Consider the following 27,716-nt stretch of genomic DNA (forward strand, 5'->3'; position numbering starts at 1 on the left):
TCTGTAACGAATCTCAGGACAATTATCTAATAGAATGTGTTACGCTTTGATATCATAATTGTAAAAAAGTACCAAAATGTAAAAAAAAAAAATAGTGTCGGAGTCTTGGTTCGAACAGGTGTCGCCAAAATTGCAGTCCAGCGTCGTATCCACTGAGCTATAACGGCTTACTCTAATTGGGTGACATAATTAAGCTATACACCTACCTCGGTAATATCACGTGATAACACTGACTTGCCAATCACGCATAAGGAATAAATTCTACCTTGTAGACATACCCAGTAATCTTTTTTAATGGAAAAATACTAAATAACTGCTAAACTTATATAAATTGTCAACTATGTGGTTCTTCGGTTAGTAAGTTTCAATGCATTGTACACATCGATGCCAAGTTTATGTCAGTTTTCGACAATTTTCTTTCTTTTTTTCGCAATTTTATCGTACGCGAGACATCCCCTTTAACTTGCTAGTGCATCTGAAATAGTTAACTTTATAACAAAACACAAATTGTCCAATAATTAAGTGGAACCAAAAACAACTCTTTTGTCCAATTGTTCTGGAATATTATTTTTTTAGAATTAATCAGTGTCATCCATTAAAGAATATATTTTAGATATATTTACACGCCAACTCAAAAATACCATTTAACCTGGAGTATGTGAACCGAACAGCTAATTGTGTTTTATAACAGCGTCAATGGCGTTTAAATGAGTTCATGCCATATGTGATTAATGACTAGACTTTGGTTCGAACTTGACACTAACTGATCTGATCGATTGATTCTACAAATAACCCAATGGTATCAAACAATGGCACTGAACAAATATGAGTTAAGAGGCATTTCCGTTTAAGAACAAAGGCATTAAAATCATCGACTTTCTCAAATATTGACTGCTGTCAATGCTCTGGAACCGCTGGGTATAGATTTTTCTCAGATTATAATACGCCTTTTTGAAGCCTCCACAATTACAGTTCAAGTAGTTGACGTATTGTTTCCATATGGTCATAGTGCCACGAAGATATCTGTCTTAGTGCATTCTTTGCTACCGGGGCTGGCCTGGTAGATCACATCTTTTAATTAACGAATGCCATTTAACAAGTTGACTCAGTAGCATTTGAGATAAACTTATATTTCAACAGTCAATTTCATACGTTTAGACTGGTTATGCCTTATGGCAAGCTCGTTGGTGTTTAAAGTGTCATGTTTCCTTGGCCAGTTGCAGAGCATATGGACATAATTTAGCAAAGATGCCTGTTAGTCAAAACAGTTGTTACAATTTGAAAGACCGGAATATTCCCAAATGAATGATATTTTTTTGTTATTAAAGTGCACTTTGCAAGTATTGGTTATCATCAATTATTCTATAAGTGTAAAACAGCATAGTTTCATTTGTGGGAAACGTAGATTTAGAATACTTCATTTAAACAAAAGACCTTAAAAAAGAATTTATCCTCCCTTTGTTAAGTAGTTACCTAACTATCCATTTAAATATGGAAATATATGCAAGGTCACTCCTTTTCTGTCCTCTCCTGATGTTTGCTTGTAAACATATTTTAGATTGACTGAAATCATACGTAAAAATTAAACTGATTATGAATATGGGAGATCATTTATAAATATTTCCTGAAAAGATGGATTACACACATGTTTACATACATTCCTTGAAAATCCTGGCTTCTTTGTTTATAATAATTCCGTTGCTGGTTCATCTTTCATTCAAATACTGTTTTTATGTAAACTGCTGTCGAAATTTCTACGCCTACCACTACTATCAATTCCAACAAGCCTTATGAAATTAAGACGTCTGTTTTCATTCTTCAAATCTGTTTTATAATTCAAAGCGTCTGCTTTAGAAATTTATTTTAAACAAAAACAGCAGAGCAATTTGAACCCTATTTGATTCTTCTCTAATCTCAATCTAATACACTGAAAAATGAGGGGCATTAACGGGCTTATATTATCCCCGTGTCGAACGACATGATTAGAGAAATGAAATGTCTGCTAGTGTGTTTTTCTCTTGTGGTCTGCCATTGTTTTCCCGCAGAGTTGAGCGATATGATCAGAGTAGGCAGTCACCTGTCAGTGTGTTCGCCACTGTTGGATGACACACACAAAGTAGGCAGTAGCATGTCAGTGTGTTCCCCAGAGTAAAAGGACACACACACACAGTAGGCAGTAGCCTGTCAGTGTGTTCCCCAGTGTTGAAAGACACACACAGTAGTATCCTGCCAGTGTGTTCCCCAGTGTTGAAAGACAAACACAGAGTAGGCAGTCGCCTGCCAGGGTGTTCCTCAGTGTTGAAAGACAAAGAGTAGGCATTCACCTGTCAGTGTGTTCGCCAGTGTTGGATGACACACAGAGAGTGGGCAGTAGCCTGTCAGTGTGTTATCCAGTGTTGAAAGACACACATAGAGTAGGCAGTAGCCTGTCAGCGTGTACCCCAGTGTTGAAAGACAAACATAGAGTCGGCAGTCGCCTGTCAATGTGTACCCCAGTGTTGAATGACACACGCAGAGTAAGAAGTAGCCTGTCAGTATTGAGTGACATATTTAGAGTAGTCAGTAGTTTGCGTAGTCGAGATACATAATCAGACCATCAAGTAGTCAGTCATTGTGTTGACCCAGTGTCGATTGTCGTAGAGCAGGTTAGTGTTTTCGTCGTAATCCTTTTGCACGTGTTTCTGAACAGAACGACATGATAACAGTATGTGATGGTTTGTTTGTGTCCACCTCAAGAGTTGAGCGACATGATTAGACATGGGCGTCTTCCTGTGCGTACCCCAAATGTTGAGCGACATGATTATTAGTACGTAGGCTGTCAGTGTTTTTCCCTATACATGGGAGACATGAACATTAAACATAGTATTATGTCGGTGTGTGCCAACAGTGTTAATATCCATGATCAGAGTAGTTGGAGGTGTCCTATTTATTACCACAGGTTCTGATATTCCAGTATTGAATAACATATGCATAGTATTAAGTAGTATAATTGTGTATTCCCCTAGGGTCGTGGTACATAATTAGCATAGTCAGTAGTCGTTTAATATGTTTACACATAGTAGAGATACATACTAAAATAATAACAATACAAAGACGATTTGAATGGAATTTGTGGTAATTAAAAATGTGTATTATAATCCGAAAAATACATATAACTAGCGGTTCAATGGCATTGACAGTCGGACTCTGCCAGTGTCATACCATGTGTTAAGATAAATGATCAAAGTAGTTCATAGTCTTTGATTGTGTGTAAACATTGTTGAGAGACAAACTCAGATTAGAAAGTAGTTTGCTAGTGTTTTCATGCAGTGTTAAAAGGGATTGCAATTGTCAGATGTGTAACTATTCTGCCATTGTGTGGCATTATAAAAAGACTGAGTAGTCTGCTAGTGTGCAGACATTGTTTAGAGACATTCTTACATGAGTGAGAAGTCTGCCAGTGTTTTCCCACAGAGATGAGAAACATACGCAGTGTAACAAGTAGTCAACCATGTTGAAATACATATACAGTAGTTCGAATATTGTCATACAGATACATTATAGGAGGTATATTCTCTGCCCACCACATGAGCCCATCCCATGAGCTAGCCAAGGTTTTGTATGTTACCCATTTGTTAAGGTAAATAGTTGACCAAAAGTCCTCCATGTTGAGGGACATGATTATATTAGTGATTAGTCTATCAGTGTGTTCAAGTGAACAATGTCCCCCAGTTTTGGGAGACTCGATCAAATTAGTGATTTGTTTTGTTTTTATATTAACATTAGAAATATCTTTATATCGGCAAACATCTTTGACACTTTCTTGAGTTGATTTTGTTATTTTGGTTTACATGTATTCCGAGTTATTTTGGAATTAAAAAGAAGTTAGTACCAAAATCAAATGTTTAAAGATGTAATGCTCCCTTTGTTGTAGTGAAAACTGCAAAATACTTTTTTGACATTCGCAGAACCTCAAACCATGTATTTCATTTCAGACACGTCTAGCTGAATGGAATTCGGACAAAAAGTTTTATCTCCTCCGAAATTCGACGCAGATTTAAGTTCTTTTTATTACAAAATACACCCTCTCTTTTATAGCTGCCGTCGAACATAAAATGCTTCCCTTTAACAGAGACAAAAACATTAATGGGAAGTCTAATATAAGCCAATCTTAATGGGTTTCAAGGATTGGTTTCTTTTATATACGATCAGAGCAACTCATATATGTACATTTAACATCAGAATTCCATTGTTCCAAGTTTATTTTCGGATGTTCTGTAGAGCGTTAAGTTCTTTGTTCTTCAGCGAACAGTGTGCTTTTAACTAGGTATTAGGCTGAATGAAAACGACTTAACGGACTGTGACTGCTGATTTTTATTGTTTCCTCTTCGTATTGTTTGAATTGCAGAGATAGATGCTAATCTATAAAGATACTCCTCTCAGTGAGATTATTGCTTAACACAATAAACGTGCAATTTCATGTTTTGATAAACATTACTAGATCAAGAAATTCAAAAATTGATTCATATAACAATAGCGTAGGCATAGTATCATAATTATTTACATTTAGAAACCAGTTACATTCAATATAGTGTCTGGTATAAAAGAATAATCAATCGTTCGCAACAATGTTTAGAAAATCTAAGCGGATTCTTTTATACAGTTTATGTGAACTATTGGAAACTCTATCCAGTTGGTTGCCTATCAGATTATTTAATAATATACCCCGGCTAGCTTTATCCATTGGATCATATAACTGGTAAACATCAGAAAAGCAAACCTTAGCAAACACCTGTTGGGAACAAGACACCTGTTTAAAGGGGCTTTATTCTGTATGATGAAATAGCGAAAAAACTAATTGTCGAAAACTGACATAAACTTGGCATCGATGTGTACAATTTATTGAAACTTACTAATTGAAGTACCACATAGTTAGTAACAATTAATTTGTATTTCGCAATTGTCGTATTTTTCCATTAAAAAAGATTACTAGGTATGTCTACCTAGAAGAATTCATTCCTTTTGCGTGATTGGCTCGTCGATGTTATAACTTGATATTACCAAGTTAGGTGTATAGCTTAAATATTCCTACTGTTTAGGGTAAGCCTTCGTAGCACAGTGGATACAACACTGGACTGCAATTTTGGCGACACCGGTTCGAACCCGATCTCCAACTCGATTTTTTTTTTACATTTTGGCATTTTTTTACAATTATGATATCAAAGAGTAAAACATTTTATTTAATAATTGTCCTGAGATTCGTTACAGAAAAGAACATTTTTTGGTGCCAATCTGGTGTACAGTCCCTTTAAAGCCTATTTTTGTTATTACAGTTAAAATCTGAAATACCTGAATCTAAAATTCCTTCTGAAAGTAGTTTGTGTCTTTTCAAATTCATGTCTCACCAGTAAAATATCTACATGTCGGTTGATTTGACTAATGTGTAAATCGACGTTAAAGCATGCATACAAAGAAGAACATAGATCATATGTAGTATGAAATGCTAAATATTAGTTGGTGTGATATATGGTGGGTTTTATACTAAATAATGTGGGCTACATGCTGATTATCAGTTTATAATATTCTTCTTTTACTTAAGCTATATGTTCGATCAACCAATGCTATATTTTGCAGAGCAAGTATTCTAGCAATAAATTAAATGACGGACTCGAAGACAGCAACATTAATATGTTATGTTCGTAGCGCTATTGGGAGTGGGATATCTAAACGGAGATTTTCGTAAGAGCAGAAATTGAAGAAAAATACAGCGCCTCCATAAATGTTAAATAGTGGTGGGTTTAAATAATTCATTAGATATTCTATGGTCCCAATTCAAGTGCGCATATATGATATGTATGCCAATTCTTCCTGCCTTTAAAGCTGGTTTAACTTTCAATCCAATCTTAAAAATAATTGTGAACATACTGTGTTATTGATTCTGTTGTTAATTGTCATCAATGTACCTGTTTAATCTTTAATAAGTAAGTAATAGAAAAATTGTTTACTTCGTATCATTGTAAATAGCGCACTCTAAATTATCACTTTTAAAAACAAATTTAAATTCAATGTTTCACAGATAGGCAAATGATAAGGTTTGAGACATCTGCACTGCACACTTTGACAACGTTCAATGGAACAAGACTATATTTTAAAGCGACACTCTTATTTAAAATCAATACATACACATGTATAACAAATATCACTTTTGACTGATAAACCTTTAACAACTTACTAAATAATACATTTATGGAAATATTGATTACTGATAACAAGATTGTAACCATGTATTTAATAGCAGAAAGCGCAAAATATTAAATGATTGGTGAATGCTAAAAGATTTACTGTGTTCTACTATAGTCTCATAAGGTTGGAATACGGTGTTTTATGCTCATTTCTTTCAAATTAAACTCGACATCCTTCATAAGAACAGTTGTTTTTGACATTTATTCATCCTTTTTGGAATATTTAAACAATATTATTAATTCTGGTAAATATAATTTGGGAGTAAGAGTGCATCTTTAACTTAACAAGGAATTCGATCCCACTCGAAATTTACCTAGAATCAGACACAAATAGTGTTTAATTTGCAACTTCGTAAAGTTCGAACTCTTGAAATTAGTGTTTCACAATCTTGCACCAGATAGGGTTTAAGACAGTTGTACTTTGGCTAATTTCATTGGAAAAGTGAATATTTCTCAGCCATGTAATTTTAAACCGAATTCGATCTAGACAAATTGTGTATACAGTCATATGTTATCCTAACCTTCTTTACCCCTAAATTTTTATTACGACTGCCGAACTTTTATATTGCCTAGTAAGTTTAATACATTTAAGCGGAAATGAAAAATTAATCAGACACAAATAATTGTAACTTTTGTGAATTTTGTGAAGGGAATGGATTGAGACAGCTGTACTTTAATCTATGACCAAAACCTTCAGTACAAATGCTGTTTTCACCCTTAGGTTATTTGTCACCGGAAGTCAATAGCTGTTCGATTTTCAGACAAATGCTCGGTACATTTATGTTTACCTTATCCTTGAATAAAGTTGTAATGTTATATGGCCTATTCAGACAGACCGCACGTTTACCCATTATTATGTTTATAAGCGGGAGTGACAAAGAATTAAACAAAATGATGTTTTCCACTCCACGAGATAACGACGTTGCAGATATGATGATGATAAACAGCTTGTGTACAGTGGGTTAATTGTTCGGAAGTGTCAGTGTGTTGAATATATTGAACATGCCTATGTACAGCTGTCCGTCAGAGAACTGTTTCAAATTTGCATGTTGCGCCACTTAAATCTGTTAACCACTAAAATGGACAAATATAATATATTTTATTTCATCAGGTGGCGAAGGGCATTTACTGCTTACTATCATTTTCGGCGACAAAACTCGTTTAAATAGGAGTAAACAAAAATATTGGCACAATTTGATTTCCCCTCATTGTTATTGTATAGGAATAAATTTATTACGTTAATAAAAGGTCATATTGATAGGTCAATATTTATTTTACGATAAGTTGGATTGTTAAACAGGAATCAAATGAATATATTGATAGGTCAATATTTATTTTCCGATAAGTTGGATTGTTGAACAGGAATCAAATAAATTATTTCAAAGCACTTTACTTTCCGATGTGTAAGACTAAATGTAGTTGATAAATAAGTTTCTCCGACGCTCAGTTTCAATTGCATCCGTTTTATATACTCCTGATACAAAAATGACTATTGTTGTAAATATTTGAAAGTGACCAATCAAATACATTGAAACAAGCCTGTTTATCATCATTCGCTTCTTTTATGTATTCAATGTATAAATATGAAAATGAACAAAGCTAACGAGGAACAATAGTTTTGGAAACTGAAGGGCGACTTTTTAAGGATCTACTTATTAATTATATGACCTAAGGAATGCAATGCAAATACCTATTTTCTTCTAGAAAACCTCTCTCGTAGCTTCAATCTCCTTTTATTACCATATAGCTGCGTTTGTTTTACATTATTTGGGCATATATACAACAGTTTCGCCCTCAAAGAAACAAAAATACATAAATGAGAACCACGTCTAAGCCTTTCTTAATTAGTTTCTATTTACATAATTGGAACCAAATTTGATTGCTTTTAACACTTTTAACATCAATATTCCATTGTCAGATTTTAACACTGAGGCTGTTACGCAGAACAAATTGATTGAGCTATCTAAACGTATACAATGTTTGTTTAATAACAAAAGTTTCGACCGTCTATATCGTTTATTTCAGAAATTCCAATCCCGGTCTGTTTTCCTTTTAGTGACCCATTCCATTAATAAAGAGGCCACGTGTTACATCAATGTGAAGTAGGAGTGTTATTCAGTCATTAATGGAAGTGTTGAAAGGATAACATATGAGGTAGTGTGAAAACAATGTATTTTTAAGAAACGTATTATTGCTTTGTCATATGTAAATTAAAATTAAAATAGATGTTTAAATCAAGAGTATTTTCTTTGGGTTTTGTCAATTTGTAATAATAATAGGAATTTCTTATTAATACTTTATCAATATTGCAATATCACTTAAAATCAAAAGTAATTCATTTTAAACGTTTAAACAGAATTAATATTGATGGTCAGGTGATCAGATACAGAAAATAAGAATGTGTGAGATAGAGTAGTCAGCAAGTCACGTGATACAAAGTTTAAAGCATACACTCAATACTTATTTGAAAGAAGGAAACGTTAATTCGAACTCACAGGAAATCAGTAGGTTTCTTACGAAACCTTTTTATGTATCAGAATTGTGGAAACTCATGGACAGATCATATATTTTGTTTAAATCAACATCAATGTGTCGAAATAGATGAAAATTTTAGGTACTAGATATCGATGTGGAATTTCGTATTTTAGTTTAAGCTTTAATAAAACTGTTTCAAAAGAAAGGTCTATTTTACATTTAACGATGAGATGAACAAAATTTTATCTGACTTACAGGATTTCCATTCAGATTAATCCGACTTCGATATTCAAGACATTCTCTGGAAAGATGCCTAATTGCTGGTCATAAAAATGGCGGGTCTTGACGAATTATTCCCTCAAAGTTTTATTAACGTTTTATTAGGAATCGAAATATAATTCAAATTGCCAAAACACAACTAAATACTTTTTAAATATGAATAATACACCCCCACTGCAAATAGCTGAACATTCATGTCCTTATGTTTCATAAATGAATATTCACAAACCATATACACTTTCAAAATCCGTTGTCAAAAGTATATATTAAGTGTTATATGGACCTTATCGGGTGTTTTTATTGGTTTACTTTACCAACAATGTTTTGGATGAGAATTAAAATGATTAATGTTTATTTTAAATGTTATGCATCGTCAAACAGTCAAAAGTATCTGTTTCACGTACTTTCAAAAACGACGTATTTAAACGTTTTGTAAAGTCCATAGCACAAAGAAATGTCGAACAAATTTGTATCAATAATCGTAAAGATAGCACATCAAGGGTGTGTACATTTTACGAACATATTAAACGACTCGCTTGCGTTTATTATGATTAATAGTATTTCGACAACAGACATAAGCGATATGTAAGCTCAATTTGCTTTTATGGTTGTTTTATACCCTCCCCAGAGTTTCGTTTCTTTTGGAAAGCTTCTTTAAGATTTTTATGATATGATACGTTCGGGGTAAAACTGACAGATATTTGACAGCTAACAGCAATCATTTGACAAGTTTCAACATCCCCTTTAAATAGATGTGTGAAATTCGGAATCTTGTTTCTATTTAAAACGTCACACAATACGCCATAAAAATAATCATATTGGTATTTTACTAGACGTTTTCAGTAAGCGTTCACTAGTGCCGTTTTGTTTCAGCGTGAATATCGTTTGATATAATGTGAATATTTGAAGGAAAACTTATTTCATTGATGGTTCTAATGCAAATAGGCTTTTTGTTCGACTCTTGAGAAGGCTTTGTCATATGGTATTGATTCCTGTATTGCCATTATACCATATTATAAAGGTCCTTTTCAATGAAGTTAATCTTAAACATGCGAAAATACTATAAGAGCCTTCGGTATTAAAAATATTTTTCAGATAAAGTAAAACCACGGAACAACATGTATTTGTGGAACTAATTAAACATTGTTCTTTTCTTTGGTGACACATCGGTGTTATCATTTTTTCTTGGAACGACTTGATCGACGGCAATCTTCTGGGAACGATTTGACCGATAAATAAGTGATGTTAATACCATGAAAATATATTAGTTACGATTTGCCCAAGACTAATAAGCTACTCGAATGATTTAAAGAATACGATTTGACATAAAAAATGTTTAAAATATGTTGAAAGGTGAACATTTCTCCTACTTACGTATGTTTGTTTGATGTTATTTCGAGGGATTAACAGATCTACTTTTTGATTATAATATTATTTGTTATCAGATATTTCCTTCAATGAGTGTTTCTATATTTCAACATGAATTTCGAATGAAAATTCAACCTGAATGAACATGCCAATACTAAATAAGTAAAATACATTTTAACACCAAAGTTTGGTATTCAGGGGAAACAATCGTTTAAAATAGTAATGACAAAAAGTATTTTCGCCAGCTCTAAATTTGATGAGTTAAGTGTCTTCTTTTCACCCTTTCCTCGAATTAGGCTCAGAATGTTCAGTAGAACAAATTAAATTCTTGAGGCCAATTTGGCATTGGTCTAGGAGATGCTTCTGGCCAATCCAAAACATTTGAAATTTTGTGATAACGTCTTTTTGTCATGTGATAAACACATTTTTGTAACTTACAATATATTTTATTCTAAATTGCTACTGCCATGCACACGCTTTTGAAATCAAACGGTCTGATCATTGCTTTTGGGCGAGGATTTACTTTTTGAGGCGACATTTCGAATAATTAAATGAAGTTTTTAACAAATCTTGGTGTTATGAAAACGAAAACAGTGTAATTTGGGGAATAGGAGACGTATTTTTATACTTTGTTTATATTACTGGTGCAAGGAAACGTTCAACATTGTCTAACTAACATATCCGTGTTTTGTTTATTTTAGATCCAGCAAGTATTTCTGGTCCATTGTGTCCTAACAAAGAACAAGCCAGGACGTTGAAAGACTACAGAATCAATCGTAACCTCATTTCATGTAAAATTGGAGTTCCCCTCATGAGAGGCTTGCCTTGTCAATACAGCGGACAGGGAACATTAAATTAAAAAATATAAAGTGGAAAACCTGTCAAGGTTAAGCGGACGTCGTACGTACACTTTTGGACGACGAATTGAAACGAGGCTATATGAAAACTTAATCATCAATTGCTCTGTTCTGCAACAGTGTTAGTGAAATATCAAATGTATTTTGTCTGATCTAATTGTGTTATACTGCCATCAACATTTCGCATGCCTTGACGACATTACCGTAAATTATAAGTCATTGCAAGAAAAAGTATGGCAATGGATCTTACATACTCGACAAATATAACAGTTAACACGAGTGCAATGGTACCCGACGTCAACGTTACTTCTGCCGACGGCATACTGAACGTTCAGCCGTCGGGACTGATGGAGTTTTCTACAGGTTATGCTCTGCTACATGGCTACATAAGTGCTTGTGTATGTACGTTTGGATTTTTAGCAAATATAGCGAATATTGTGGTTCTAACCAGACCAAATATGATATCTTCTACAAACATTATTTTGACTTGGCTTGCTGTAGCTGATCTGTTTACCATGTTGGACTATTTTCCTTTCGCCATGCATTTCTACATATTCAAAGACAGTGATTTAGATTTCCCTAAAACAAGAGGCTATGGATGGATTATATATCTTTTATTTCATGCCAGTTTCAGCGTTGTGTGCCACTCAGCGGCAATTTGGTTGACGATAGCATTAGCAACATTTAGATTTATTTGCATCTGGTTTCCAACGACTGGCAGGCAACATTGCTCGGTGCCAAGGGCAAAAATGTGCGTCGCTGTAATTATTTGCGTTGTTATTGTACTGTGTGTACCAAATATCATCATTAATAACTTCGCACCATACAATAACAATGCAAATACTAATAAATCACAATTTGATATGTGTTACAACATTTCTTACCGAAGCGGAGGTGCCTTTGACCATGTTGACAAGATGAACAAAATGATACAAGCAATTCTCTTTAAAATAGTCCCCTGTGTTTTGCTGACAATATTGACAATTTTGCTTGTGACGGCCATGCACAAGGCCTACAAGAAGCGGATGCGTCTCCGGAACCAGGGTCGGCGCGAGGAGTCAGACCGGCACGGAGAACACAACAGAACAACCGGTATGCTACTCGCCGTCGTCGTTCTGTTCTTCATCACAGAACTACCACAAGGAATACTGACGATTATAACTTTAATCAGTGATACATTCTTCTACCAAGTGTATTTGCCTTTGGGAGATATCTTAGACATTATGGCTCTTTGTAACAATGCTATTAACTTTGTTCTGTACTGCACTATGTCACGGCAGTTTAGAGAAACCTTTGTTGCAACATTCTGTTGGTTCTGTCCAAAGAAGCGACCCGGCTGGATGCAAATGAAACTGATCAAATCTAAAACAGAACAGAACGGTAACACCATGGTAACGGAACATACCCACGTGTAACGGTAGATAATCCGTCTGTATTATTAAAAAGTCATTTCTATTACAGTTCAACGCCTTTGTATAAGTTATCTTGTAAATGTTGTTAATTACTCATTTGTGATATTGGTACTTGTAAAAATGTTTGATTTATCGTTTTGTCACGATTTTTGTCTGCAAAAATGTATTTCAAAATAACTGATCATACATTTGTACAAACTCATAGAGGGAAGAAATAGACACGGACCTTACAGTATTGTATAAATTAATTTGTTTGTATTAAAGCCATCAGCGACACTCTTTTTACAATTATTATACGCTTTATTTAATTTCAATTGAATGCTTGTGTAAACGTACACTTTTAGATCGAAAGAAAAATAAATGTATTTTAAGTCATGAACATTAAAAATATTGAATAACAATATTGTGTTATATGACAAAACTTTTGGTCTCCTATTTGTGTATCAAATCTAAGTATTTTGTCATACTTATGTGATATATATATATATATACGACGTAAACGATATTCATACGCCGTTACTTGTTTTTATCAATGCCAAAATGCTTTTAAAGATCATTATCAAAATACTAGAATTGTGAAATGCATAAATGTAACACGACACGAGTTTTTGAAATGCCCAGCGTAGTTTTCAGTGTAGTGTTTATATACTGGAAACAACCTGCATTCGTAGAGCACTAGAGATGACTGTTGCTTGTTTGTTTGGAAAACCGAGTGCCCGAAAAAAAGGATTCTGACGAATTGAAAAATAGTGCCTTGTAAATAGATCTAATCCCGTGTATTGTATTGCAATGAAATGTGATGATTATTACATTTCATTTCAATTGCTGAATAAACGCGTATCACAACTATTGTTTAACATATATGTGTTAAGATAATTTGCCATGTTGTATAAAGATATGTTTTTATGGAAGGAAACCTTCTAACTTTCTTATGTTTCGGATTTGTTCAAACCTCATATATCATTCAACACTTTTAATCAATATATGATTTGAAAATCAGTAGCAACAATCAACATGTATGCAAAATAATATTCAGCGTCAATATAGTATGGTGAGTAAAAACATATTGAATAAAATACTGTTTTATGATGAAAAATGAAAAGGTAGTTTTTATAATATTAACCTAGCGATTCCCCGATATGGTTAGTCGCTATTCGTTTTCAAACATTTCATATTTGAAAATGTATTTTGATATACTTATCTGAAAGCAATAACGCGTAAATCTTTGTTACTTATAGGTATCATTTAATAACATGGTAGCGTGCATCAATGAATAATAACAAGAACGTTTAAAAATCATTTGCTTCAATGAATGAGAAAATTGTAGTGAACCATACTGCCGTAAGGAGTACTACAACATATAACATCTCGTTCTCGTTTTAAGATTTCCGACGGACAAATAAAATGTCTATTATTATAACAAAAACCTCATATGCTTTAATGAAAGAAAAAAATACCGTCATCAACACGGCCTTAAGTAGTACTACTTCTTATAACATCTCGGTCTCGTTTTAAAATTTTCGATGGACAAATAATCATTTCATTTGACGAGAATGTTAAGTATTGAAGCCTGGTTACCCCATACATCCTTAAAATGGATTAAATGGAGACTGCTATGCAAAATAAATGACTGAAAATATGTAACAGATAAATGTCATTGTCCATTATTTATACTGAAATTGGAGATAAATTGACCTTTTTAACACTATTTATTTAGGCCTCAAAAGCTCCAATATAATATTATTTTCGGAATACGTTTTGGATATTACTTATAAAACGACCAAAATAAGAAGGTTAACATTGATACAACACTTATATTATTGTAAATCGGAAACCTTAAAACGTTAATACGAATTACTCAATTCAACGTCCTAATGGATGAAAACCAGATTTATAAAATATTATGAAAGCTTTTCTTGCTTTTATTATGGTTTTAATGGAATGTTGATTTTCAGTTTAATATAAAAAATGTTTTTTTAAAAAAATAGAAGAAAGTGATTTTTGAAAGTATTCAAAATGCATACATCATAAGTTTGTGTATTAGGAATTTTTGTGTATCCCATTTTTAATAGGCTTTTTCGAGTTGGTTAAGCCTCTTTTAGATATGTTTAAGGGAATACCAATTAAATCCTCTGAGGGATTTTGAGTTTGTTGATTTCATTGATTCATTGTCAAATATAATGATAACATAATTTTAACATCCGAAAATGTATATACATATATATATGCATATAGAATACTTGCACGTTTTACTTTGTAATTTCCAGTGATAGAGTGTGATCATAGGATATTTGAATAAATGAAGAACATTATATAATATCTGTGTTTGTTTATTTATTGCTGATAATTATTAAAATCATCATCATCATCATCATCATCATCATCATCATCTAAACATGATAATTTTTATAATAATAAAAACGTCGAAATGTCGAAACAACGCCAAAAATATGAAAAAAAAAGTTCTACGTTTTGTCCGACTTTGCATAAAATTTGCACGATTTACCAAAAAAACAAACAATTGTAATCAAGTGTAGAGGATATTTAAAGTATTTTTACACACCAGCACATCAGCACAAACATACCATTTAAAATATAGACTATGTGAACCAAGCACGTAATTACGTTTTATAGCAATGGCAATGGCGTTTAAATATGTAAGTGTTATTTTGTGATAAATGACTAGAACTAGACGATGGTTCGACAGCTGACACTAAAATATCTGATCAATTGACTCTACAAATTGTCTAAGGGTATTAAGCAATGACACTCAAATAATTGTTTAAACAATATGAGACATTTCTGTTGAATAAAGGCTTTCCAATGACCGTCATTCTCAAATATTGACAGCGTCCGATGCTCTTGAATCGCTCGAAATAGAAATTCTTCAGATTATAATACGCCTTTTTAAGCCTCCACAATTACCGTTTAATCTCTTTGTATTATTTCCATATGTTCAAAGTGCCATGATGCCATCTGTCTTAGTCCATTACTTGCTAATAGATTGGCATTGTAAATTTATTTAAATTACATTGTTTAATTAACGGATTGCCATCTTAAACGTAGCCTCAATAGCATTAGAGCAATCCTTTTATGTAAACAGTCAATATCTTGAGTTTAGACTTGTTTTATAACTTAATGCAGGCTCGTTGGTGTATAATCCGTCATGTTTTCGTGTAAACACGGCCAGTTGCAGACAATATGAACACAATTTTACAAGGATGCCCGTAAGTAAAAGAAGTTATTACAATTTCAAAGGAAGCACAAGAACCAAAGGAATGAATAAATGTTTAAAAACAATCTTTTCTAGTATTCGTTATCATAAGTTATTCTTTCAGTGTAAAACAGCATAGTTTTATTTGAGAGAAACGCAAATCTAGAATACTTTATTCAAGCACCATATCTTAGAAAACAATGATCCATTTCGCAGTTGACTTACTTACTACTAAGATATGCAAATATATGTTGGGTAAATCTGCTCGCTTGTAAAAATATTTTATCATTTGCGACATTACACTTAAGAGTTAAACAGTTACTGAAAATTGGAGATAATTTATAAACTATTTCCGAAAAAACCTAGTACACCCATGTTAACAAATATACTTTGAATGTTTATTACAATTCATTTTCAGGTTCATCGAGATCTTTCAATATTAAGGGTAATTCTTGTAGAATATCGATCATGTGCAAGATGGCATCGAAAGTGCTGCGCCTACCATAACTATCAATTAACAAGCTTAATGAAATCATAACATCTGTGTGCATACTTTGCATACAATCCATTATATAATTATAAGCATTTGCTTAATTCAAACCAAACCAGCAGAGCAGTTTAAACTATAATATGTTTCTACTCACAATCCAATACACTGACAAATTAAGGGGCATTATCGGGCCTATATTTCCCCGTGGTGTACGCCATGATTAGAGTAATCAAATGTTAGCGTGTTTCCTCTAAAGTTGAGCGACATTATTAGAGTCTTAAGTTGTCTGCAATTGTGTTACCACATTAATGAGCGACAATATCAGAGTAGGCAGTAGACTGTCAGTGTGTCCCCCCCCCGTGTAAAAACACACACAGAGTACGTTGAAGTCTCCTAGTGTGACTCCCAGTGATGGGCGACATCATTAGAGTAATTAGTAGACTCCAATGTCGAGAGACGTAATCAGAATATTAACTAGTCAATTAGTGAGTTCAGCCATTGTCGACCATGTTGAGATACATATTGAACGTAGTTCGAAGTATGTCATACAGGTATATAATCATTGTTGAATTCTCTGCCGTGTTGAGGCCAACCACATGAGCCCAGCCAATGAGCCCTTCTCATGAGCCCATCCTAGGTTTCATAAGACACCAATTTATTAAGACTTTTTTAGGTTGTAGTTTACCAAACGTACTCAAAAGTGAGAGATATGATTAAATTAGTGATTTCATATAAATATTTGTTTGTCAGTGTGTTAAAGTGACCAATGACCAAGAGAGAGCCATGATCAAATTAGTGATTAGTCTTGTTTTCAGTGAACAATAGAAACATCTTTATATCGTCAACTGTCTTTGAACCTTTCTTTTCTTGATAATGGTATAATTTGGTTTACAGGTATTCCTGGTTATTTTGGATTTCAACAGAAGTAAGCATCACCAATTGTATAAAGATGTATGTCTACGTTTGTTGTATGAATACTGCATATCAAGAACTGTTCGACTATAGCTGAACCTCAAACCATGTTTTTGGATTTCAGACAGTCACGACAAACTGAATTAAATACGGACGAAGAGTTTGATCGCCTATAAATATGGCTGAATCGGTATTTATTTTCGTACTAACCATTCATAAGAATCTCGACACAGACTTACGTTCTTTTATTACAAAATGCACCCTCTCTTTTATAGCTGCCGTCCAACATAAAATGACTCTTCTAACCGAGACAAAAAGCATATTGATGAAAAGTCTAATATATGCCAATCTTAATTAGTGTTCTAGGATCGGTTTCTTTTATATATGGTCATAATAACTCTTATAAATACATTTAACATCAAACATTCATTGGACAAATGTATTTTCTAATGATATATAAAACGTTAAGTTCTAAGTACATCATCAACCAATTTGTGTATAGCTTATATGTTTAAGGCTGAAAGCAGACGACATAGTGAACTATTAATGTAGATTTTATTGTGTTCTCTCTGTATTTTGCCTGCAAAGATATTATATAAAATTCTCTTCTCAGGGGATTTACTGCTAGACACCGTGAACGCATAATTGATATTTCGTTTTAAATATTTTGTGCTGATACTAGATCAGGGAATCAAAGAATTGATTTATATACCAATAGCGTAGGGATAGTATCATAATTATAAACGTTCAGAAAACTGTAACATTCTTAAAAGAGTCTGGTATGAAAACATAATCAATCGTTTTCAACAATATTTAGAAATTCTAAACTGATTCTTTTATACAGTTTATGTGAAGTATTGGAAAATCTATCCAGTTGGCTACCTATCAGATTAATATACCTGGGTTAGATATCTCGATTGGATCGTAACAAGAGTTAACCCCAGAAACGCTCATCTTAGCAAACACCTGTTGGGAACAAGACGTGGGTTAAACCTATTTTTGTTTTTTGAGTTAAAACCTTAAATATCTGAGTCTGAAATTTCTTCTGAAAGAAGTTTTATTTTTTTTACCGGTAAAATATCTACATGTCGGTTGATTGGACTGATGTGTACATCGACATGAAATCATGAATACAATCTTTTAGAACATAAATCATATGGGATTGGAAATTCTAAATGTAAGTAGATGTAAGAGGGATCAGCCTTGCTTGAGTATTTCTCACATTCAGATCAAAACACCACACAGTATGTAGTTATAACCTAGTATTGTGTGCTACATGCTGATGCACTAGATAGACGGAGTTCTAGACCACAACATCTAGAGTAGTGCATTTTTATATTTTCATAAAAAAAACATTATTTTACTCTTGTTTTTTTTCCAAATAATTTTCATAACACGATTTAAACAATTAAACCATCTGATATTTATGGTACTATAATTTTTGTAAAGTATACGAAATAAAAATTATAAGCGATTGTTTGGTTGTTATATGTATTTGTAACACATTTTCATTTTATCAGGATCGTTAAATGTTAAACAAGGTTCAAGGGGTGGTTCATATAACGTATGTGATTGTGTGTAAAACTTATTCGGCTTAACTAGTTTTGTTGTAACTGTTTGATAGTGACCAGACAAATACAATCAAATATACTGTTTATCATCATGCACTTCTTTTAAGCATTCACTATACGCGGCGATTGAAGCATACTGCCCACCGCGTTCTTCCACCGCGATCCACCGCGTCGAGCCACCGCGATACGCGGCGATACGAAGCGCTAATTACCGGTAATTAAATTGATAAAGGTAGCTGTAAATTTTCTGAAGGCTTTTCTTTGTTCCCGTCCAATATACATAATTCTAGTCAGTTTTATTGTTTATTTTTTATCCCTTAAATTATGCTTTGCAACTGTAAAAATCGCGATAAACAGCATCGCGGCAAATTGCCGTGTGCATATTTTCGGAAGTCGCACGCGGTAGCAGATATGAACGCTGCGATGATGCGCACCACCGCCTTGGAAACCGCGGAATATATTGCCGCGATTGCCAACGTGATGACGCAATCTCTCCCGCGTTGGCAACGCGTTTTTTTGCAAACAACGCGTGGTTGGTAGTGTACGGATCTACAGATAAATTTCATGACCTGGGGGTTTTCCCTCATTTAATAAGATAATCGTAAATTGATGACGTTAAAAGAGGTCTTATTGAAAGGTCAATATGTTCATTTTTAGTAATTGATTGTTGATAAAAGTTGAGCGACATGATAAGAGTATTTAGTGGTCCGCTATTGTGTTCCCCCAGTATTGAGCGACATGATCAGAGAAGGCAGTAGACTGTCATTGTGTTTGCCCGTGTTATAAGACACACAAAGAGTAAGTAGAAGTCTCCTAGTGTGACTCCCAGCGATGGGCGATATAATTAGAGTAATCAGAAGTCTGCAATGTCTAGAGACGTAATCAGAATATTAATTAGTCAATCAGTTTGTTCACTCGTGTGTTTCCGAGTGTTTTCCCAAAGAACGACATGATGAGAGTAAGTGGTAGTACGTTAGCGGTTCCCTCAAGTGTTGAGCGACATGATTATACAGGATTGTCTTCCAATGCACCCCCGAATGTTAAGTGTCATAATTATTTGTAAGTAGTCTGTCAGTGTTTACCGCCAGATATGGGACACATTAACATTGTCATTTGTATTATAATTATTATAATTTAATAGTATGTGTTGATACCCATGACCATAGTTGTCAGATGTGTTATATTTATTATCCCATTTTCTGATACCCCAGTATTTAAAAAAGTATTAATAGTATTTAGTGTGTTCTCTTAGTGTCGATATATATAATAATACAATAAATAACAATATGTTCCCGCAGGCTACAGATACACAATAAGATAATGACAATACAAAGAGATTTAACAGAATTTGTGGATGCTTAAAAAGACGTGAAATAATCTTATATCTATAACCAGCGGTTCAAAATCACTGACGGTAGTATTCTGCCAGTGTGTTCCATGGTTTGCGAGAAATAATCAAATTTGTTAATAATCTTAGATTGTGTTTAAACACTAATGAACGACGATCTCAGAGTAGTAAGTAGTTTGTCAGTGTGCCATGCAGTGTCAAAAGAAATTTTAAGAACTAAAACTAATCTGCCATTGTTATCAGGCAATGTTAATTGACATAATACGAATAATGAGTAGTCTGCGAGTGTGCCGATTGATAAGAGATATTATTAGCAGAGTGAGTAATCGGCCAAATCAGTTCCCGTAGTGACGAGATACACAGCCCCTGTGCCAAGCCAGTGAGCCCATATCATGAGCCCATTTATTAAAGTTGTAGTTCACCAAACGTACTGAAAGTTGAGAAACATGATTAAAATAGTGATTGGTCGTGTTTTCTTTTGACAACAGAAATATTTATATTATATTTATATTGTCAACCATCTGTAAAGCTTTCTTTTGTTGATTTTGGTATAATTTGGTTTACAGGTATTCAAGGTCAAAAGAAGTAAATATCAATATCAATTGCATAAACGTGTTTTTCTTCAAATGTTGTATGAATACTGCATGAGAACCTGTTCGACAATCGCTTAACCTGATAACCTGTTACATTCCTAAAAGAGTCCGGTATGAAAGAATAATCGATCGTTTGCAATAATATTTAGAAATTCTAGACGGATTCTTTGATACAGTTTATGTGAACTATTGGAAATTATATCCAGTTTATTGCCTGTTAGATTAATATATCCGGGTAAGATTTCTCGATTGGATCGTAATAATAGTAAATACCAGAAACGCTCACCTTAGCAAAAAACTGTTGGAAACAAGACATGCGTCAAGCCTATTTTTGTTATTTCAGTTTAAATCTGGAATACCTGAGTCTAAAATTTCTTCTGAATGTAGTTTGTATTTTTTCACATTATTTTTACCGGTAAAATGTTGATTGACAGTTGAGTGGACTGATGAATACAATTCTTAAGAACATAGGTCATATGAAGTTGGCTATTCTAAATGAAAGTAAATGTATGATGGATCAGCTTATTTTGAGTATTTGCCACATTCAGAGCAAAACACCACACCGTATGCAGCTAATACTAAGAAATGTGTGCTACACGCTAACGCACTAGATAGACAGAGTTCGAGACCACAACGTCTAAAGTATTGCCCTTTAATATTTCAGTTTTTTTATTATTATAACAAGATATAAATATTTAAACCAACTTAGCGTTTTGGTACTATAAGCTTTGTAAAATATATGGAATATAAATTAGAAACACTTTTGGTTGTTATATGTACCATATTGCCATTTGATCAGGACCGTTCAAAGTTAAAACAAGAATCGAGGGGTGTTTGAAAAATGTTTCTTAACATATAGGCTTAATAGTTCCAAAAACGTATATGATTGTGTGTAAAACTTATTCGGCTTCACTAGGGTTTGGTTTTTTCTGTGAATTTTCTAAAGCCTTGCTGAGTAATTCATTTTTCTGCCATTCTCGAGCCATATTGAACGAAATCATATGGAAATGAGCCAAACCCAAACATTTAATATATGCGATTCGGACAATACATTAAACTCCAGATTTAACCGTTGGGTCTAAATAACAGTTCCAGCACGCTGTCCTTTACGTTCAGTTTGACCTTCAACATTGATTAAACGTTGATGGACTCAGAATGGAAATTTGTCTACGGGAGGAGAGGAGGAATGTGAAGGCTTTTTAGAAATTCTAAATATTAAGTACGAATGATTAGTTACTCGATAAAGCTTATACAATTTTGAAACAATTCAAACGGATTTTAGTATCACAATTCAAATTTCGTCTGTAAGAATAAAGCAGTTGGTTACCATAAACCTTTTTTCATCAGGAATGTATTTGGCTGAACAACATTCGTGTATTATGGTTAATAATAAGTATCATTAATATTGTCATTGCATAGAGAATGTTTCTAACTCAAGGATACGTTTTTAAGATGGTGATTTAGAAAGAAACAAATTATCGGAAAAGTAAACATATTTGACATATTTGATATTAAATACAATTGATATTTACGTTTTGAAAAATATAAATTTTATTGATTTCTGGAGATTGGTTCAAGTACTCGAAGTACTTCAGTTCTAGTTTTGCGGGACACTAGTAACATGATTTGTGTTTTTGTTGGGTATATGGGGAAAACTATAATTCTGTTTTCGTCACTCGAGGTTTTGTATTTGGTGAAATGGGAAGTTATTTTAAAATGTCTGAAAGCGAAGACATAAATTTGATCATATCTCCCGCCCATCCCATCCCTATTTTCAGGTTGATTTTGCTGTAACATGTGTTCTAATAATATGCATATTCATTTTCATTTACAGGGTTTCACAGTTTGATTGCCTTACATAACTTAGTAACGTATTTGTTAATTTTATGATTTAAGATTTACCGTATGTTTAGTTTCATTCCAGTTGTTTCATGATGTTTTCTAAGATACAAGGCGTTATTGATGTTTTTGATTCTATGAACGGACGTGGCCACGATTGACCAAGATTACGATCCAGATGTGCTAAGACTCTATAACCAATCTTCCAGCATCCAAATACTGCCTTTGCCTGTGTACATGTTCACCAAATACATTGCCAATTCCTAAACTCTTTGTGTTGTTGTATTTTAAGATAAGTGAATAATTAGCTTACTTACGTATTGAGTTAGTAAGTGTATATAGTCAGCTTATTTTCTATATGAATAAACACTGTGTCACAATTTGTATCATGTAGATTTAAACAAAAACTGGAAAATAAAATGAAATCATTTTAATTGTAACAACATAAGTATGATTAGCAGTTGAAATGTATACGTCTTGTACTGAAGTTATATTTATGGTCAAGCAATCCATTTCAAACATTTCAAATATGGTATTCCCAAATTTACTTTCTTTTAAGACCTTTGGTCGTTGACATATTTTGCAGAACAATTATATTCGCAACGAATTTAAAATGAAAAACTCGAAGGCCTGCTGTGTTCAAAGTATAATTGGGAATGCGATATCTAAAAAGATGGCATCGTATTTTGGTTTTTGGTAAGAGCAAATATTGAGGAAAACTACAAACCTCTTAGATATGATACAGTGCTACATTTGAATGATTCATTCGATATCCTGATGTTTCCATTCAAGTGCACATGTATGTAATGTATACAAATACGTCCCGCCTTGTTCAACTTTCCATCTTAGGTTAACACTCATTGTGAAAACAATGTTTTAGTGAATGTATTATAAACGTTATCAATTTATCTGTTTTGTCTTAATAATTTATTTGCTAGTAATGGTAAATGAGAAAACTTTGAAAATAATGCACTTTAGATTCTCACTTAAGCGGTTTTGAATTCGATGGTTCACAGATTGGCACAGGATATCGTTTCAGACGTATGTACTTGAAACATTGACCAAGTTCTTTGGAACAAGAATATGTTTCAATTTAACAATAAATTCGATCTCATATTTGATGAAGACAAATACTTGGTAAATCGTTTAAAGCTTTTAACATGACTGTAATACGATTATGTTGCGTATTCATTTAAAAAAAATCGAGCGAGACTGACACAGAATCAGAAATAAATGTTTTCCTTCAAATTTTATAGTACAAGATGTGTCTTCACATTGAATTTGACCATGAAAGTCGATAGCTTGTTCAATTGAAGACACATGGTAGGTTAATATCTGTTCGAAACAGTGTAAAATCATTGTTAATTCACTGATCTCTCAAATCTCTAAAATGCACTGAAAAGCATGTAATAAAAATATTTAAAAAAAAATGTTTATTTCATTTTTAGACCTCGTGAACACCAAAAGTAAAAAAGTACACTCGTGGCTACGCAATACACTAAAAGACTAAAGATAACAATGGCGAATGTGTATTTTATTAATGATCACCTCAGATTTCCAGATATTTTCTAAGCATACTAGGCATCGCTTTCCAGATAAATCGTTCCGTCAGAGAAAAAAAAGGAAAAACATATTGCCTCATTCAGACCGGGTAAACAATAAAAAGGACAAATATGATATATGCTTATCGTATCAGGTGGCGAATGGCATTCACTGGTAACTGTCACTTCCGGTGACACAACTAGAATTGCTAGGAGTAAACAGAAATATTGCCACAAATTGATTTTCCCTCATTTTTTTAATAATTAATTAATGACGTTGAAAATGGTCTTATTGAAAGCACAATATTTCCCGTCCGATAAGTTGATTGTTGAACAGAAATCAAACGCATTATTTCAAAGCTCTTTACTTTTCGATGTGATTGACCAATTATATTTATGAATTATAAATTCAAATGTCTGCTGTTAAATAAGTGTCTCCGATGCTCAGTTCTAATTGCATCTGTTTTATATACTCCTGGTATAAAAATGAGGTCGGTTAATGTTGTTACTATTGTAACCACACAAATACAATCAAATATGCTGTTTATCATCATGCACTTCCTTTAACCATTTAATGTAACAATATGAAATTGACCATTGCTAGCTTTTTTTAGTAATTTCTAGAAAAAATACTTTATTTATAAACTACAAAAACAATTTAAAACGTATTACAATTCAATTATATATTGATTGATTGTGTGTGTGTGCATTTTATATTTAAAAGTTATACTTGCGTAATGTGGCAATGTTGTGGTTAATTCTTAAATGAAAAATAAATTCTGTTCCTTACAGCAAACAATACTGACAGAACTATTTAAAACTGAATGGGTGTTTTTACGGATCTACAAATAAATATTATGATCTGGGGATTTTCCCTCATCTTAATTTGATAATAATATGTTTATGACGTTAATAAGATGTCTTATTGAAAGGCAAATATCTTCGTTCCGAGTAGTTGAATGTTGAAAGGGAACCAAATGAAGTATTTCAAAGCTATTTTCTTTTCGATGTGGTAGACTAAATAAAATGTTCTATTCTTTTGGAATCTGGTGGGCATTTTAACACAACTACTAATTTATGTATTACCTGGGAAATGTAATATATATGTTCTTCTAGATAACCTCTCTCGTAACTTTAATATCATTTTATTTTAAAATGACTGCGTTCTTTTTCCATCATTTGGGCATATATACAACAGATTAACCGCCAAACAATACATAAATGAAAACTACGCCTTAGCTTTTCTTTTTAATTTTTGATTAACGTTGTATTTAATTGGAACCAAGTTTAATAGTTGTTTACGACTTTGACATCAATCTACCATTGTCAGATTTATAAAACCGAGGCTCTTACGCAATGTTTGTTTGATATCAAAAGTGTAGCCCGGCCGCATCGTTTATATCAGGTAATCCAATCCCAAATTGTTTGTTTTTTAGTGGCCAATTCCATTAATGAAGAGACCACGTGTTGTTTCAATTTGAATTTAAACTTCCATTACTTCGTGTCTAGTCCTGTCGTGTCCCTGCAGTTTCACTTAATACAAAGTTAATATCAATATATAATATTAACTGGAAAGAAGCAACCGTCAATACGAACACATAGAAAATCGCTAGGTGATAGGCAGTAAATTGATTTGCCGAGTCCAAACAAAATTAACTCTTGTTAATCGATGGGTTAATCGATGGGATCTGGTTTCTTACGAAACCCCTTTATGTATCAGAAGTGTGAAACCACATGGCCGGATTACGTTTATTGTTCAAACCAATATCAATATGTCGAAATAGATGAGAATTTTACGAACAAGATATTGATGTGAAATTTCGTACTTAAGTCTAAGCTTTAGAAAACAAATATGTTCAAAATAAAAGTATTCATTATCAAATAAAACGTCCCTTTAAGCAAACTGTACATATGTCACGTAAAAATTATTTTGTGGACGATCAGCATTTATTTAAATAAATATGTAGCTTTCTGTATAATAATACAGTCAAATCTTCAGGAGAGCTCTGTCAAACTTTTACAGGAAGACCCCGTAAAACAGTAAATGCCTAAAGAAATACATTTATAGACTGAAAATGAATTGGATCTGTCTTACAGGATTTCCAATCAGCTTAATCCGACTTCGATATTAAAGAAATAAAACTTGTTGCGGAAAATAAAAATGGCAGGTCATGGCGAATTATTCATTCAAAGTTTAATTATTTTCTTTGTTAAATTATTAAATTATTTGAAATGTCAAAACGAAATATTAGTGTAAATTTAACACAAACAGTGGACGACTCGTTTGCTTTTATTACGTTTAATAATATTTCGACAACAGAAAAAAGCGATATGTAAGCTTAATTTGCTTTTAGGTTTGTTTTATAGCCTCCATACGGTTGCTATTTCTTTCGGAAAGCTTCGTAGGGGAATGTTAGGATATGATACGTTTGTGGTAAAACTGACAGATACTTGACAGCTAAAAGTTTACATCTAACAGTTTTTAACATCCCCTTTAAATACATGTGTGAATTTCGGAATCTTGTTTCTATCAAAAGTGGTATTTAACAAAAAGTAAGCGTTCACTGTCCTACCGTTTCGTTTCAGCGTGAATATCGTTTGATACAATGTAACAAGTATGATGGTGAACTTATTGCACTGATGGTTCAATTACATATACAAATACTTGACTATTGTAACATATGGTTTAATCAGTTAGTAAATTTACTCCTGTACTACTATTATAATATAATGCAATAAAGGTCCTTTGTAGTGATTTTAGTAGTGAACATGCGGATTTACTATCAGAGCCCTTGGTATTAAAATAATTTTTCAGTTATAGTAAAACAATGGAACTTAATATGTTTGTATGACAAATTCAACATCGTTATTGGCTTTAGTGACACATTGGTGTCATAATTTTGTTCTTGGAACGATTTGATCGAATGATGTTAGTTACGATTTGACCAAGAATAAAATGTTACTCGAGTGGTTTTAAGGAATACGCTTTGACATTGAAAGGTATGTTCAAAGGTGAACACTTGTCTTACTTACGTATGTCTGTTTGATTTACAATTCTTCTTTTTTCGAAAATTAAATTATTTGTTATCATATATCTGTTTCAATGAGTGTTTCTATATTTCACCATGAGTTTTGAAAACAAATCAGCCCGAATAAACGGACCAATACTTAATAGGTACAATACCTTTGACCACCAAAATTTATTCTTTAGAGGGGAAACTCGTTCAATTATTTTCTCCTCTCCCTCTAATTTTGTTCATAAATACTCTGTAGAACGAATTATCTTCTTGTGGCCATTGGTCAAGGAGACGCTTCTGGCAAATCCAACACATTTGCGGTTCTGTTTCGATCATACCTGACGTCTTTTTTTACTCTTTGAGGCAACATTTCTAATATATAAACGATGTATATAGCAATTTGTTCAACATTGCACAACTCCCATATCCATGTTTTGTTTATTTCAGATCCAGCAAGTATTTCTGGTACATTAGAAAGAACACGCCAGGATGTTTTAAAAGCTATAGAATCAATCGTAACCTCATTTCATATTACATTGAAGTTACCCTAATTAGAGGCTTGTTTAGTAAATGCAGCGG

At 33.0% G+C, this 27,716-nt stretch overlaps 1 protein-coding gene across 2 annotated transcripts in view; it reads left to right on the top strand.

The window, feature by feature from the left end:
• LOC128211124 (G-protein coupled receptor dmsr-1-like) overlaps positions 1-14,929 on the top strand; it is a 33,654-nt gene extending 18,725 nt beyond the window's left edge. For both annotated transcript variants that reach the window (XM_052915547.1, XM_052915546.1), the window contains exon 2: positions 11,045-14,929. In XM_052915547.1, coding sequence (XP_052771507.1) covers positions 11,434-12,615 — 1,182 coding nt within the window. In that variant the 5' untranslated portion in view covers positions 11,045-11,433 and the 3' untranslated portion in view covers positions 12,616-14,929. The remainder of the gene's footprint in view (positions 1-11,044) is intronic.
• Positions 14,930-27,716: the final 12,787 nt, after the last annotated feature.

Source organism: Mya arenaria, chromosome 12 (genome assembly GCF_026914265.1).
Source record: "Mya arenaria isolate MELC-2E11 chromosome 12, ASM2691426v1".
Lineage (NCBI taxonomy): Eukaryota > Metazoa > Mollusca > Bivalvia > Myida > Myidae > Mya > Mya arenaria.